Source organism: Sorex araneus, chromosome 3 (genome assembly GCF_027595985.1).
Source record: "Sorex araneus isolate mSorAra2 chromosome 3, mSorAra2.pri, whole genome shotgun sequence".
In the NCBI taxonomy this organism is placed as follows: Eukaryota; Metazoa; Chordata; class Mammalia; order Eulipotyphla; family Soricidae; genus Sorex; species Sorex araneus.
In genome coordinates this window covers 160,360,187-160,374,381 of record NC_073304.1, presented here as the reverse complement: position 1 = coordinate 160,374,381, position 14,195 = coordinate 160,360,187, and the positions used below count along the sequence as shown (strand labels likewise).

The window sequence follows — 14,195 nt, the reverse complement described above, 5'->3', positions numbered from 1 at the left end:
ACCTCACCCCTGCAGACCTGTGCTTGCACCCCTTCCTTCGGACAGACCCAGATCTCACTGCGAGTCAGGCCCTGCCCGAGACCGTGTGGACCCAGTGTCTCTCAGTTCTGTGACCGCCAGGGACACCCCTAAAGGTCCCCCCCTCTCATTTCTGTGGAGCAGGTGCCCCCTCTGTGGGGGACGCGTGGTCTGGAGTGCGGAGCTGGGGGCTGTCCTGCTCCAGGTCCCGAGTTTGGTCCCTGGCTCCAGCCCCCTGCCAACCCCAGCACTGCCAAGCAGAGTGTCCCTGGGAGTCGCTCGCCCCCTGAGCCCCCCGAGCAGTCACAGAGCGCCCAGCGCCGAGCGTGGGGTGTGCGGGCAGCACCAGCTCTGGCACCCCCAAAGAGCAGGCGGCTCATAAAAGCCACGTCCACCCACGGAACACTGAGGCCTTGCCCTAGGTCACGGGGAGACACGGGGCCACCCGCCGACTGTCCCCATTGGCCCCCACTCCTGTGTCCATCGTGGCTGACCCTGGCAGGCCTGGGAGCCGTGTCCGGCTGGGAGCTTGGGCCCTGGGGACCTGCAGGGGGCCAGCGTTTACTGCCCCGGGAAGCCTGCGCCCTCCAACCCTGGGTGCCCCCTCCACCCCCACGGGGAGGCGCCGCTTTCCTGCTCGGGCACGCGGGCCGCCCGCAGCCGCCCCCACCCGGCCCCCGGCTGCGCCATCCGCACGTCCGGCGGCCTCCCCGGGCCTGGGCCCGGCGTGTCCAGTCGGGGCCCACCCCCAGCCCGGTAGGCCCCGCTCACTGCGCTCCTGCTTACTTGCTCTCCGGGGCAGCCTAAGCCTGGCCTTTCTCTCTGTCCCCCTCCCTGAGATCCCGGGTCTCCCTCCCGTACTTCTCTGGGACCGGGCACAGCAGAAGGCCACGATGGTCGCCATGAGGACCAGGAAGGCCACGCCGGCTCCTACGGCCACCCCGATGATGACGGCCATGGGCACGGACTCTGTGGGAGAGAAGCGGGAGACGACAGAGGTGAGCCCGGCCCGGGGCCCAGCTCCCTGGCACAGCCCCTGTGGGCCTCACACTCCCCTGCTCCCCCGCCCCCGGAGACGCCTTGGGAGGGGGTGCGGGCGCGGTGTGGGGGAGGGGCATGGGCAGAGGCCTGCAGGAGTCAGGGAGGGTGGAGGAAGTGGGGGAGGCTGGCAGAGGGGAGGAGGCGGGCGGACAGAGGGGGAGGAACACGGGAGGTGAGGCGAGGCTGGACGCAGCTGGGCCCTCCTGGGCACTGACCAGGAATATCCTAGCAGGGGGTGGCGCCTAAGTCCAGGCTGGCCTTGGAGAAAACAGTCTCTCTCTCTCTCTCTCTCTCTCTCTCTCTCTCTCTCTCTCTCTCTCTCATTCCACCCCGCTCTGCACTCAGGGATCACTCCTGCTAGGCTCAGGGGGGCCATATGTCGTGCCAGGTCGGCAGCACACAAGGCAAGTGCGCTACGCTCTGTACGATGGCCCTCAGTCACTCCCCTTCTCATTTGTTCTGCCCTCCCGGGGGCACAAAGAGGGGTGAGGACATGGGCCTGGGGCTCGGCAGGTGGGATGTTGCTCTCCTTCAGTGTCTGCGGGGGCTGCCACAGGCCCAGGTCTCAGGGTCTGTGGGTGCGGGCTTCCTCCCCGTTTCCGCTCCCCACCTGCACGCTGACCCCCATCCCTGCTCCTTCTCCTCGGCCAGTGCTCGGGACAGCCCAGCGCTGCTTCCTCCCCAGAGCCATCCCAGATGGGGAGGGACAAACAGAGCCCAACATCTAGCTCTGCGCACGGCTCCTCAGGGCTGGCACCTAATTCGGGGTTCTGAGCTGGTCACAGGGCGTAGGACTCAAGGATGGGGGTGCAGGGAGCCGGGGGGGCACTGAGTCCAGGTCTCCCCTTCATCCATGCGAGCACAGAATTCTAAAGATGTCCCAGCTCATTCTACTTACCCACCCCCATGTGACCTCAGGCCCTCCTGTCTCCTCGGCCCGGACCCGCCCGTATCGGAGCTGGTTGCTGGACCTCTAATCCATAAGACGGGGTGACAGGGGGCCTCCTGCAGGTGGTGCTGGGGTTAGCCGGACACTAGTCCTGCTTCAATGCCGGCAGTTTCTACCTGGACACTGATGCCCATCACCACGCGGAGGAAGAGGGCAGCAGGGTGATGGCCACACCCCCAGGGAGCCGCAGGTGACAATAGTGACAGTCGGTGACAGCATAAGACTCAAGGGCAGCAGGAGACACAAGTGAGGGAAACAGAGAAATGGCCGAGAAAAGGACAGGGCTGGGAAGACAGAAACGTGCTTCAGCAATTCAGCGAGTGCCTCCTGCCTCGGGCTCCTGGCTGCCAGAGCCCTGGGGCTGGGCCGGCATCTGCTCACACCCTGTCCACACCCGCCTGCCAAGCCCAGCTCCCCCGCCAGGGCTGCGAACCACAGCTCTCTCGCACAGGCTGAGCCCAGTTTGCTCCCGGCACCACTGTGGTCCCCTGGGCAGTGTGGCTCAACATCCTGCCCCTGTCCGCACACACACACACAGACACACAGACACACACACAGACACAGACACACAGACACACAGAGACACACACACACACCCCAAAAATAAAGTGAAAGAAAGGAAGGTTCTATTCTGCAAGCCTGGCTGGGCTGGGCCGGGACCCGCAGAAGGAAGTTTCTCTCTCACAGGTGAGGCCCTGGGGTCCAACCCGGGACATGGTAAATCCAGAGATGAAGACTCCGGTCCCGACCTCCAGCTGCCAGACCCTGGAGGGCTGCTAGGAAGAAGGGTCCCCACGTGTCCCCGCGGAGCACCGTGTCCCTGTGGCACTGTGTCCCCATGTCCTCAAGGAACTCTGTGTCCTCGTGAAATCCGGTGTCCCCGAGGAACCCTATGCCCCCGTGGAAGCTTTTGTCCCCATGTCCCTGTAGAGCCCCGTGTCCCCATGGAGTGAGCACTGTGTGGTGGCAGCACCTGCTCGTTTGCCTGAGGCCCCTGCAGGGGTGGGTTGGGGTGGGGAGTGGAAGGAGGGAGCATGGCGCCCCCCGTGGCACTCGCTGGGAATAGCAGAAGGTTCGTCTTCAGGTCTGCACTCCCCAAAGGAAAAATTGCTTCTTGGGAAGCTATTTGGGGAAATTTTCTGGGGTCACAGAGGGCCCGAGACCTGGGCTCCCTCTGAGCAGTGCTCCTGGCCCCGGTGCTGGGGAATGCTGGGTTTAACGCCACATTCCTGCAGACTGGTTGTGCGTTTCCTTGATGGACTCAGGCCTGGTGTGGCTGAGCCCAGAGCTGGAGGGTGTCCCCAAGGTCCCTGGTCTAACTGGACAGTCAGGGCCTCTGCTGTGGGACACCTTCGGGCCCAGGGAGCCCAGAGGCCTTCTCCCTGCTGGTTCCCAGCTGGACTGGAGAATGGAGCAGAGGGTCCTTGTGGGGGGTTGGGGTGGGGGGAGGCTGCCTATGCCAGACAGGGCACCCCTGGATTACTCCCCACAGCGGTTGGAGCTGGGGGCTGTGGCACAGCTGGTCTGAGCATCTGCTGAGTGGTCAGGGACCAGGGGAGGGCAGAGATGGGATGGACGGCCCCCAGCCCTGGGAGGGCGCTAGAGGGAGTGGAGGGTTCCCCGTGGACAGCACGGCCTGAGAATAGGCGAGCACCACCTCACTGAGCACAGCCTGGGAGTGTGACGGGCAGTGACCCCACTGTCCCTGGACTCAGGGGAGTGATGGCCTCATGTGGGCCCCATCCCGGGGCTGCTTGGGGCGGGGAGTGAGGAGCGGCGGGAGGGCGCTGGGTCCATGGGGGACAGGCCTGCCGGCCTCTGCCAGGCAGTTCGAGGCGAGGGGTGCTGGCTGTGGCGGGGGGAGTCGGGGTAGCCTGGCCAGTGTCGGGGGAGCAGGGCTGGCCGCTGGCCCACCGTTGGGGCTCCTAAGACAGGTGTCTAAGGGCCGTGGGTGTGTGTGGGGAGTCTGGGAGAGACAGGACTTGGGGTCCCCCCTCCCGCTGCTCTGACCTCTCTGACCCTCCCGATGGGGAGGGCGGAGGAGTTAGAGGCCCGAGTCCTCCCGCCGCCCCCAGACGGCCTCACGTCCTCCTTCCTACCTGCTTCCAGCCCGGCTCCCGACTTCATTTCCGAACCTGTTTGGAAATAAGGCAAGCAAGCGTCCAGGCCACGCCGGGCTGCTGGGCTGGGACTGGCTCGGCCTCCGAGGGGCCGCGGCTCCCTTCCCCAGCCTGTCTCCAGGCTGCACTTGGGGACCCAGCTGGCACTTAGCCACTCCAAGTGGGGGGACCAGAGAAAAAGAGTCCAGTCTGGGGATGGGAGGGGGGCAGGGCACGGGGTAGGGGGAAGACAGGGAGGGGAAGAACAGGGACAGGGAGGGTCTGGGATGAGGCGAGGATGCGATTATGCAAATCATATGCAAAGTGTTATGCAAATAAGCTCCAGTAGGGAATTCAGGGAGCAGGCCCGGAGATTCTCGGGGTGCACTGAGGCCAGGGGGTCCGCTGGGCTCAGGGTCTCTCGCCAGGGCTTGGGGCTTGCCAGGGCCGCCAAAGAAGCAGGGCTGGAGAGGGCTACCCAGCTTCTCCAGAACCCCCCAGGCCCTTCCCAGGCTGTCTGTGTCTGCATGTGGCTTCTGGCGAGGTGACCCCCTGACCCTGGCCTCCCCCGGCCTCCGCTGCTCTGAGCCTTGCTGCCCAGCGCTGCCTGCAGCTGGTATCTCCAGCTCAGTGGACAGCGTCTCTGGGCCCCTGGAGATGGGTAACGGGACTGGCTGGTCTCACTGTGTGTGCCCGGCACCCGCTCGGCCCCAAGGCCACGGCCAGAGAGGAAATGCTAAATGTGGAAACTGCTTTAAATCAGGTGACAGCTCGGCTTGGCCCCGAGTCACTTGGGGTCACTGTCCTGCCGTGTGGGTCCTCGGGCGCCCTCCAGCAGCTTCCGTGGCGGGGCTGTCCACGCCCCTGCCGCCCCCAGCCCCCCGGGAGGGCCCACCTTGCTCCTTGAGCCGGATGATCTCGGTGTCGGAGCCGAAGCTGTTCCAGGCGGTGCAGTTGTAGATGGTCTGGAAGTCAGCGCGCACGATGTTGCTGATGGTCAGCGTGGACATGACACCCTCCTCCGTGCCCACCGTCTCCACCGTGTAGCGCCCCGAGGTCCCGGACTCCAGCACATTCTCCTTCCAGGACCAGGCCTGTGGGGGGCACAGAGTCAGGGGGGCCCCTCCCTGGCCGTGCTGGGACTCTAAGTCATGCTCATGACCGCCTGGCACCAGGGCTTGTACAGTACACGTGCCCATAGCGTGTGCAGACACCCCCAGCACATGCACACACACACACACACACCTCACTAGACTGGGTGTGAGCACAGGTCTATGCACACACATGTATACACAAAACACACAACACAAGCACACAACATAAACACTCAATGGATGCAAGTGTGTCTAACACACACAGAGTGAACACAGTTTCACTCACAACCACGTGTCTATAGGCATCTACAACTCCACCACTCACTCCCCAAATATGTGCCAACACACAGCACAGACAGGTGCATGCACACACATGTACACATGGGAGCACGTGCTCAGCCCAGCACACCCCACAGGCATGTACACAGGCTCCAGTCCACACACAAAGTACAGGCTCACATACCACATCTAAGCATGCACACAGGTGCACATCACAACACATACCCCACAGTGCACACACACACACACACACACACACACACACACCATACCATTGCACACACTGTCACCCCCACACCCCCACGTGGACACCCAGGTACCTCCACACTCACACGTACACAGTGGGATCCTCTTGGGGGCCATCTGGAGGAGCTCTGCAGGGGAGCGGGCCCTGGGCAGCCCCTGATCCCTTCGTGGGCAGAGGGCCCCGTGGCTGGTGGAGCAGGGCCAGCTCTGGCCAGCACGGCCCCGTTACTTTGTCATTTGTATGAGAGTTGGATCTTAGTCAATAAGTACTGAAAGTTTGGTGTGCTTTAAATTTCGTAAAGTTCCCAAGGCACAAGTATCTGGGACTTGGGTTTCCACTAAGCCATTTCCCACCGCCAACCCCCATGCTGTGAGCACTGTGTCTGGGAGTCCCCTGGGTCATTCCTGCAGGTGGGGGCTGTCTTCCTGGGCCCCCTAGCTCCTTCTCCAGGTGCGATCACCTTGAAGTCTCTACCATGGAACCCCGGAGCAAAACTGCCCACGAGACCCGCTGGCCCAGAGGGAGCGACCCTGAGTGAGGGGAAGATCTTAGCTGGGCCTGGTCACACTCGGAACTTCAGAGAGAGGTGCCGGTCCTGGCTCTGGGTGTGACTCTTGAAGTTTTGGGCTGGATGGTGCAGGGAAGCTCAGATATTCCAGCAATAATGGAACAGAATCCCAGTTCCCAGCATGCCCGGACTCAGAGGTTTAGCAAGACAGACCCCTGAGCCCCCTGTAGCACCATCCCAGGGATGCCTTCCAGTGGGACCACCCCGGGGGGGGGGGCGCTGGGGTTCACTTCGAAGAATCCTGGCTCCCCCGCAGAGCTGACCACCTGTGCACCCCTCTCTCAGTCTGGCTCTCCAGACGCAAAGGGCAGGTGGTCTTACTGGAGCACAGGAGGCAGGAACTGGGGCAGCACCCCAGTGGGCCAGAACCCAGAGGACAGGGGAGGCTGAGCGGGGACAGTGGCGTGGCGGCCAGGGGTCACCCGCGGCAGGGCACGCCCGGCTAGCCTTGTGCTTTCCTGTCTCCCTCCCGCCCTGTCCCCCGGGGCTCTCTGGTCGCAGAGTTCGTCCAGTGCCCAGAGGAGACGAGAATCACTTTCAGGGTTCGGCGCCTGGCTGGTGCCCCCGCTGCCCTGCAGGAGCCAGGGAGACTGGCTGGGCTCCTGGGCACCCTGGACCCCGCGCCCCTCCCTCCCCGCCGGGCACACTCACGATTCGGTCGGGGGGCGGTGTGCTCCGGATAAAACACTTGATCTGACCCTTCTCTCCATGGAGCGCGTGCTGGGTCTGGGTGCTGGAGATGATGGGGGGCCCTGCGGGGGAGACAGCCTCGCGTCAGGCACCCGGTGGGCACTCATCCGCTCACGGCCCAGCTGTGTCATGGGCAGGCATGCACTCAGGGGGTCTCCAGCTCCTGCTCTTAAACCAGAATTCTGGCCCGTGGGGAGAGCTTTGCGGGAGGGGTGGAGGAAGGGGGAAGAATCTGTTCCCCAAGCTAGACCTCCCGGTTCAAGCTGCGTCCCCATTCTCCACTAGAGGGCGCGCTTGCCTAACAAACCAGGGGTGTGAGCAGGCCGCAGCCGTGGACAGGCCAGCCCAGGGCTCCCCTACTCTCCGGAGACTTCCACAGACACACATAGACGGCCCAGGGGGTCTGTGTGTGTCCCTGGGACTTCGAGTCTGATCCTGAAGTCACCCACATAGAATCTGTCTGAAGGAGCCCCATACTGACGTGTGGTGTGTGTGTGGACATGGCGTCCATGTGCACACGTGTTTGTGACAAAATGTGGAGGCGTTTCCAGAAGCGCAGGCCTCCCTGGCCACATCAGACAGCCTAGGGTCCAGCTACAGCCTGGGGGGCCGAGGGGAGCACCTCTCGGTCCACGCCCGCCTGGCAGGGAGAGGGTGTGTGTGTGTGTGTGTGTGTGTGTGTGTGTATGTGTATTGTGTAAGTGTGTGTTTGTGTGTGTGAGTGCATGTGTGTGTGTGAGTGTGAGTGTATGTGTATTGTGTAAGTGTGTGTTTGTGTGTGAGTGCATGTGTATGTGAGTGTGAGTATGTGAGTATATGTGTGTGTCAGTATATGTGTATGTCAGTGTATGTGTGTATGTGTGTGAGTGTATGTGTATGTGTGGGTGAGTGTTTGTATGTATGTATGAGTGTATGTGTGTGAGTGTGAGTGCATGTGTGCGAGTGTTTGTGTATGTGTGTATGAGTGTATGTGTGTGAATGCATGTGTATGTGTGAGTGTATGTGTGTGTGTGTATGTGTGTGTATGTGTGTGAGTGTGTAAGTGTATGTGAGTGTATGTGTTTGTATGTGTGTGAGTATGTGTATGTTTGTGTGTGTGTTTGAGTGTGTGTGAGTGTATATGTATGTATGTGTGTGTATGTGTATGTATGTGTGTATGTATGTCTGTATGTGTGAGTGTATGTGTGTATGTATGTGTGTGTATGTGTGCGTGTGTGAATATATGTGTGCGAATGTGTGAGTGTGTGTGTGAGTGTGTGTGTGTGTGTGTGTGTGTGTGTGAGAGAGAGAGAGAGAGAGAGAGAGAGAGAGAGAGAGAGAGAGAGAGAGAGATGTCCCTTCCTTCTTCCTGCTTCCTGGCCGGACGGGGCCTGGGGGTACGGGGCTGGAACTTGCTCCTTCCTGCTGGCGGGTACAGGCTGGGGCTTAGGACAGGGTGACAGGACGGCACGAGAGGCAGGGCGGGGAGGAGAGGCGAATGCACACAGGAACAGAGCAAAGCTCGCTGAGCCGAGTGTAGCTGCTGTTCCCGAGTCTCCTGGGTTCCCTCAGACCCGCCTCTGGCTGCAGGAAGCTGCTGGCAGCCACTTGGTGACACAGGCGCCAGCTAGGGTGGCCGTCGCCGGAGCGGGCGAGGCGGACGTGGCATTCAGGGTGCGGGCCTGAGGCCTCTCTCAGCTCTGAGAGGAGGGGGGGCCGTTGGCCTTCGGGACCTGGAGGCACTTGGTTTGCTGCTGCGTGGGAGCCATGGGCCCCCAGACCTTTCCTGTCCACTTCCCGGAGCTGGGGATTCCCGGGCAGTCCCCAGGGCTTCGGAGAGGAAGTGGAAGCCCGGTGCAGGCAGGCGGGGCTGGCCTCTCTCCCTCTGTGCTCAGGGCCCGGCTCGGAGCCAAAGCAGCTGAGCGGGGCTGGGGGCTCTACTGGAGCGTCCACGCCTGAGACCCTCACCTCATTCGGAGCCTCCAGCCGAGTCAGGGTCTCTTTCCTGAGAGTCTCTCTGCCCCCCTTGCCCTCACGGCCTGGGTCCCTCTCCTTCCTCCCCTTCCCCTGCCCCGGGAAACTCGGGTGTTTGTAGGGGGGAGGGCAGAGTCTCCTTCCCCCCACCCCCAGGATGTCCCTTTAAAAGTATCAGGTCTGGGGGGCTTCCTGGGGACCCTTTCTGAGGCCGCCTCCCACCCTGCCCGCCCTTTCTCAGGGAGCTGGGAGTGGGGTGCGCTGGGAGCGAGGCGTGAGTGAGTGTCAGACACGGCAGGAAAAGGCTGCAGCCCGTTGCCATGGATACACGGAGGTGCCAAGGGGAGGGGGGTGGTTATTTTTAGCTCTGAAGTGCCAATTTATTGGTGGTGTCCTGGGGGCTGGGGGAGTACGGGCAGGCTCCGGGTCAGCGCCGGGCCCAGGGCAGGTGTCCTGCGTGTGCGCGGGGCTCCTCCCCTCGGGGCTGGACGCAGATGGAACAGGCCCCAGTGGGATCCGAGGTTTGGATCTGAGGAGCAGGCCAGGGTCTGGAGCTCAGTGGCCATCCCGGGGACCCCCGGCCCCACCCAGGGGGCCTGGCGGGGACCAGCTTAGGGCCATGGAGGATATCGAGAGGAGGAGGTGTGGAGGCAGGTGTAAACTTAGCCCGCGGCGCCGCACCCCTCACACCTGCCACCTCACTCCCCCTCGGGATGGGGCCGGCTTCTCGGCAGGCCCGGGGCTGGCATCCGGCTTCTCCCCTGCACCCCACCCTCCGGCAGCCCTGCTCTGGGACTGCTCTGCTCCCCGGGGGTGTCCCCATCCCTGGAGATGGTGACGCCTGGCTGGTGGCGTCTAAGTCACAGGAAGAGGCCGAGGTGGACACTCCCCACCGAGGTCGAGGCCAGGGCAAGCCCGAGGGCAGATGGGGCCGTGCGTGGCTCTGACTCCGGCACCAGCCGGAAGCCCAGAGCCTCCCTCTCGGAAGGGGGGTCACGGGCACTTCCTCACACTGAGCTGACCGCTGGGTAGAGGAGGGCGGAGCAGACCGCCTCCCCCAGGGGGCCCCTCAGCTCTCCCACCCGGCCCCCCGAGGAGGGTCTTACCATTCACAGTCAGGGTCACCTCTCGCTCGCCGGCGCCCACCCGGGGCACCACGGCTCGGCACACGTACTTGCCGGCGTCCTCCTGGCGGACAGTTTTGAGGGTCAGTGTCTTCTCGTTGCTCAGGACCTGGGAAGGAGAGCAGGGTGAGAGCTGGCACGGGGCGGGGCTGGAGGCAGCCGGCAACGGGGGGTGTGTGCAGTGGCCAGTCTCGACTCTCGGGAAGGGTCTCGGGCCCTGCCTCTTCCCATGGGGACAGAGGGCGCAGAGGCTCTGGGGGAGGCCTGGTTCAGAGCTTCCCAGCCTCCCTCTGGACACTGTGGGGTGCGGCAGGCCGGCCCGGGCTGGCCCTGTGTCCTGGCCTCCTGCCCCGCGTGGCTTTGGCAGAGTGTCTCGGAGGCCCTCTCCTGACCACACGTTGGTCAGCTCTGAGCCGGCACCAGGCTTCCTGCTGCCGTTCCTGCTCCAGCCCTACAAGGCCCTCTCTGGCCTCCTCCCCCCCGGAGGCACAGACCCCAGAGTCCGCAGACACAAGAGAAGGTGGCTAGTGCTACTTTTATTTTGTTAATTTTGGGGTCATTCCCCATGATGCTCAGAGCTCATTCCTTGTCTGTACTCAGGAATCACTCCTGATGGTGGGGGGGGGGACCATAACGGGTGCCCGGATCAAATCCAGGTGAGTCGCATGCCAGGCAAGCACCCTACCCACTGAACTATCTCTCCAGTCCCTGGTTAGTGCTATTTTGTGGTGGCAATGGGGGTGGGAAGTCCCCAGCACTCCACAGGAGGTGTGGGGGGCCCACAGCGCTTCTCAGCCACTGGGCATCTGTCTGTCCATTGCCAGGACCTGAGGATGTGGCACCGCTCAGGCCCCATGGTGCCCGGATGCCCAGGATGGGTAAGGCACCCAGAGCTGCAGCTGCTGATGTCCGGGCGACCCCATGTGCAGCTCCCGGGGGCTCCCCGCTGCCTTCAGCTCGTGCTGGATGCTGATGCCCCCATCTGGGTGTGAGGGGGGGTCCCTCGAGGCCATGTCCACCCCTGCCCGGCCCTGGAGGCTTTTTGGGGTCTGAGCAGGGACTCACCACGCCAGAGCCCCGCTTCATCCAGACGATGGTCAGGGACGGGTTTCCGGTCCAGGCGCAGCTGAAGACGGCGTCCGAGCCAAGGTCCACCAGCAGGGACTGGGGTTCCGAGGCCATCCTGGGCCCAACTGCAGCGGGGCAGAGATGCTCAGTGGGTCTGAGACCCTAACCCACCTGGAGGTACCTCCCTGTCCCGGCTCCCAACCCGCTGAAGGAGGGACGATGGGTGGGTGGGTGCATGTAGGGTGTGTGTCGGCGAAACAATCTGTTGGGTCTATGGGTACATGTGGGGTGTGTGTGTGTGTTGGTATATGTGTATGTGTATGTGTGTAGGGGGTGGGTATGTGGTTGTAGGGCATGTGGTTGTGTGTGGATACATGTGGTGTGTGTGTAGGTATGGGGGCTATGTGGGGTATGTGGGTGTGTGGGGTATGTGGGTATGTGGAGTATATAGGTATGGGGGTATGTGGGGTACGTGGGTGTGTATGTGTATGTGTGTATGTTGGTATGTGTGTGTAGGGTGTGTGTGTGTGATTTGTAGGGCGTGTGGGTGTGTGGATGCATGTGGTGTGTGAGTGTGTGGGTATGGGGTATGTGGGGTATGTGGGTGTGTGAGGTATGTGAGTATGGGGGTTATGTGGGTGTGTGGATGTGTGGGTGTGTGGGGTATGTGGGTTTGGGTGTGTGGGGGGGTATGTGAGTATGGGGGGTACCTCGGGGTGTGCGGTGTGTGTAGTACATGGGTGTGTGGGTGTGTGGGATACTGTGAGTGTGTAGAGTGTGTGGGTATGGGGTATGTGGGTGTGTGGGGTGTGTGGGTCTGGGTGTGTGTGTGGGTATGTGAGTATGGGGGGTACTGCAGGGTGTGCGGTGTGTGTAGTACGTGGGTGTGCGGGTGTGTGAGTGTGCGAGTGTGTGGGTGTGCAAGTGTGCGGGTATGTGGGTGTGCAAGTGTGTGGGTGTGTGTGGTTTTCTGGGGTTCTGTGGAGTACGTGGGTATGTGGCCACTTCAGCCTGGTCCTGCACTGCGTGCTCTGGCCAGGCTAGGCCTGGGCCTGGGTACAGGGGTTGGGGTCGGGGCTGCTGACTCGGTTTCCACGAGCCCCATGACCCGCCACTAGAAAAGTGATCCAGGCCGTGACCTGGGCTGTCCCCAGCTGCCGTCCTGCCCTTTCTGGGCGCTCACCCCCTGAGCCTCCCCAGGCTCAGCCCCCCACCCGGTCCTTCCACTCGGTGCCTCCCCCACCGCCCCGCCCTGCATGGGGCCTGCTCGGGGTCCCCGAGTGGGAGCAGAAGGGGCATCCCAGGGGCGGGAAGCTGGGGAGAGACAGCCACCTTCAGGGGGCACCATGTGGGGGCAGGAGTCCCGGGCTGGTCCTCCTTTCGGGGGGCTCTGCACAGTGCTGGGGGATCCGGGTCACACGGCTGTGCTGGGTCGCGGGGTCGCCGGCCAGGCCTGTGATTCAGCCCTGAGCTTTCCCCACCCCTGGTGCCTGTTTTTACTATTTTATTTTAAAAATATGTGGGAGCCACACCTGGCGATGCTCAGAACTTACTCCTGGCTCTGTGCTCAGGGATCACTCCTGGCAGGGATTGGGGAGGGAACGGGGTGCCGGGAATGGAATCCAGGTGGGCCTGGGAAAGGTGGCCCTACCCACTGTGCCCTGTTTTTGGCTACAGGGTCCAGTCCGTGTGGTGTCTGGCCTGGTGTGGAGGGTGAGGTGTGGGGGGCTCCCAGGGCTCCTTCTGCGCTTGATTGGGGTAAGCGGGGTCACATGCTACTTAGGACATGCTACCTCAGTGCTACCTGGACCCATCTGCAGGCCATGACGCCCCTCATGTGAAAAGGGGAGTGGCGACAGTGTCTGGGGGCTGCAGGGGGCAGGGCAGGGCAGCAGCTACAAAGAAATTTATGCAGGTGCTTTTGGAACCGTAAGGGCCCTAACAAACTCCGGGGAGGGGGGCATCCGTCTGTGGCCGCTCACAGCGGGCCGTGCCGGGCTCCCGGGTTGGGGGCTGTGTGGGGTGCACGCCTCGGTGATGGTCTGGCCTCATCTGCGCTCTCCTTGGGGCGGGAACGGAGGTGGACCCGCGGGGCGAGGGGCGGAGCCTGCAAGGCCTGTAACGCACGCCGCCTCCTCTGGGGACGCTGCCGAGCCCGCCCGCCACCTGCTGTCCACTCACAGTAGACGTCCACTGTGCGGCTGATGTTGGTGCTGCCCAGGGCGTTGGTCACCTCGCATGATACCGGCTCGGAGAAGTACGTGTAGTCCACGGTGGTCCGGTAGACTTCTCCGGACGCCTCCTTGATGAGCTGGCCACGCTTAGCCCACCTACAAGGGGCAAAGGTTGGGTGGGGGGCCCTGAGTGGCCTGGGGACCCCATCCCACCCCCCAAACCTGGCATGGCCCGGGGAGCCTCTGGGAGCTGCACGCATCCGCCCCACAGGAAAAGGAGGCCGGCACCCCAGGGCACCCCAGTGCTGCAGGGTCCCTGGGGGCCATGGCCAGGGGATCGGTCAGCGGGCCGTGGGTCACTAGGCCATTAGGGACAGAGGTGCGGTAATGACAGGGTCAGCGATAGGAAGGCTTCCCTGAGCTCTGCCAGAGTCCCCACCAGACCTCACTGGAAATAAAGAAGCTGAGAGTCGAGATGGGGCTCGGTGGCTGCTGGCCCCAGGGAGGAGAAGTGTGACCCACGGTCCACGTCACCAGGGCCGGGGGGACTCGTTCTTCTCTCCTCTGCCCCCACTCTACATCAGTCCCGACCCGCAGCGCCACAGGGTTGTTAGCGCGGATGGATACGGGTCATCATCGAGAGCGCAATTAACAGTAACGATCAGAACACCAGAGCTGGCCACAGCTGCCGAGGGCCCAGCGGCTTCCCAAGAAACCACTCGCTGCTTCACGCATCAGCTCCGTTTACAACTTTAATCTCATACCAGGCCCCACGCGGGGCACTGCCCCTGCCAGGCACGGAAGAAATGGGCACAGGGTCCAGCCTGATGGATGCTGGCCAGGGCGAGGGCGGGGGCGACTGGCCAGACGGAGTGGGCAGGGCAGACCGGG

The 14,195-nt window shown here is 63.0% G+C and overlaps 1 protein-coding gene across 9 annotated transcripts in view; it reads right to left on the bottom strand.

The window, feature by feature from the left end:
- KIRREL3 (kirre like nephrin family adhesion molecule 3) overlaps positions 1-14,195 on the bottom strand; it is a 446,874-nt gene that overhangs the window by 7,175 nt on the left and 425,504 nt on the right. For 4 of the 9 annotated variants that reach the window (XM_055133989.1, XM_055133992.1, XM_055133994.1 and 1 more), the window contains exons 8-14: positions 13,312-13,460; positions 11,128-11,255; positions 10,045-10,171; positions 6,947-7,047; positions 5,003-5,201; positions 4,108-4,143; positions 805-987 (exon numbers count right to left, since the gene is read on the bottom strand). In XM_055133989.1, coding sequence (XP_054989964.1) covers positions 805-987; positions 4,108-4,143; positions 5,003-5,201; positions 6,947-7,047; positions 10,045-10,171; positions 11,128-11,255; positions 13,312-13,460 — 923 coding nt within the window. The remainder of the gene's footprint in view (positions 1-804; positions 988-4,107; positions 4,144-5,002; positions 5,202-6,946; positions 7,048-10,044; positions 10,172-11,127; positions 11,256-13,311; positions 13,461-14,195) is intronic. The other 5 variants (XM_055133993.1, XM_055133997.1, XM_055133995.1 and 2 more) reach the window with 3 other exon arrangements.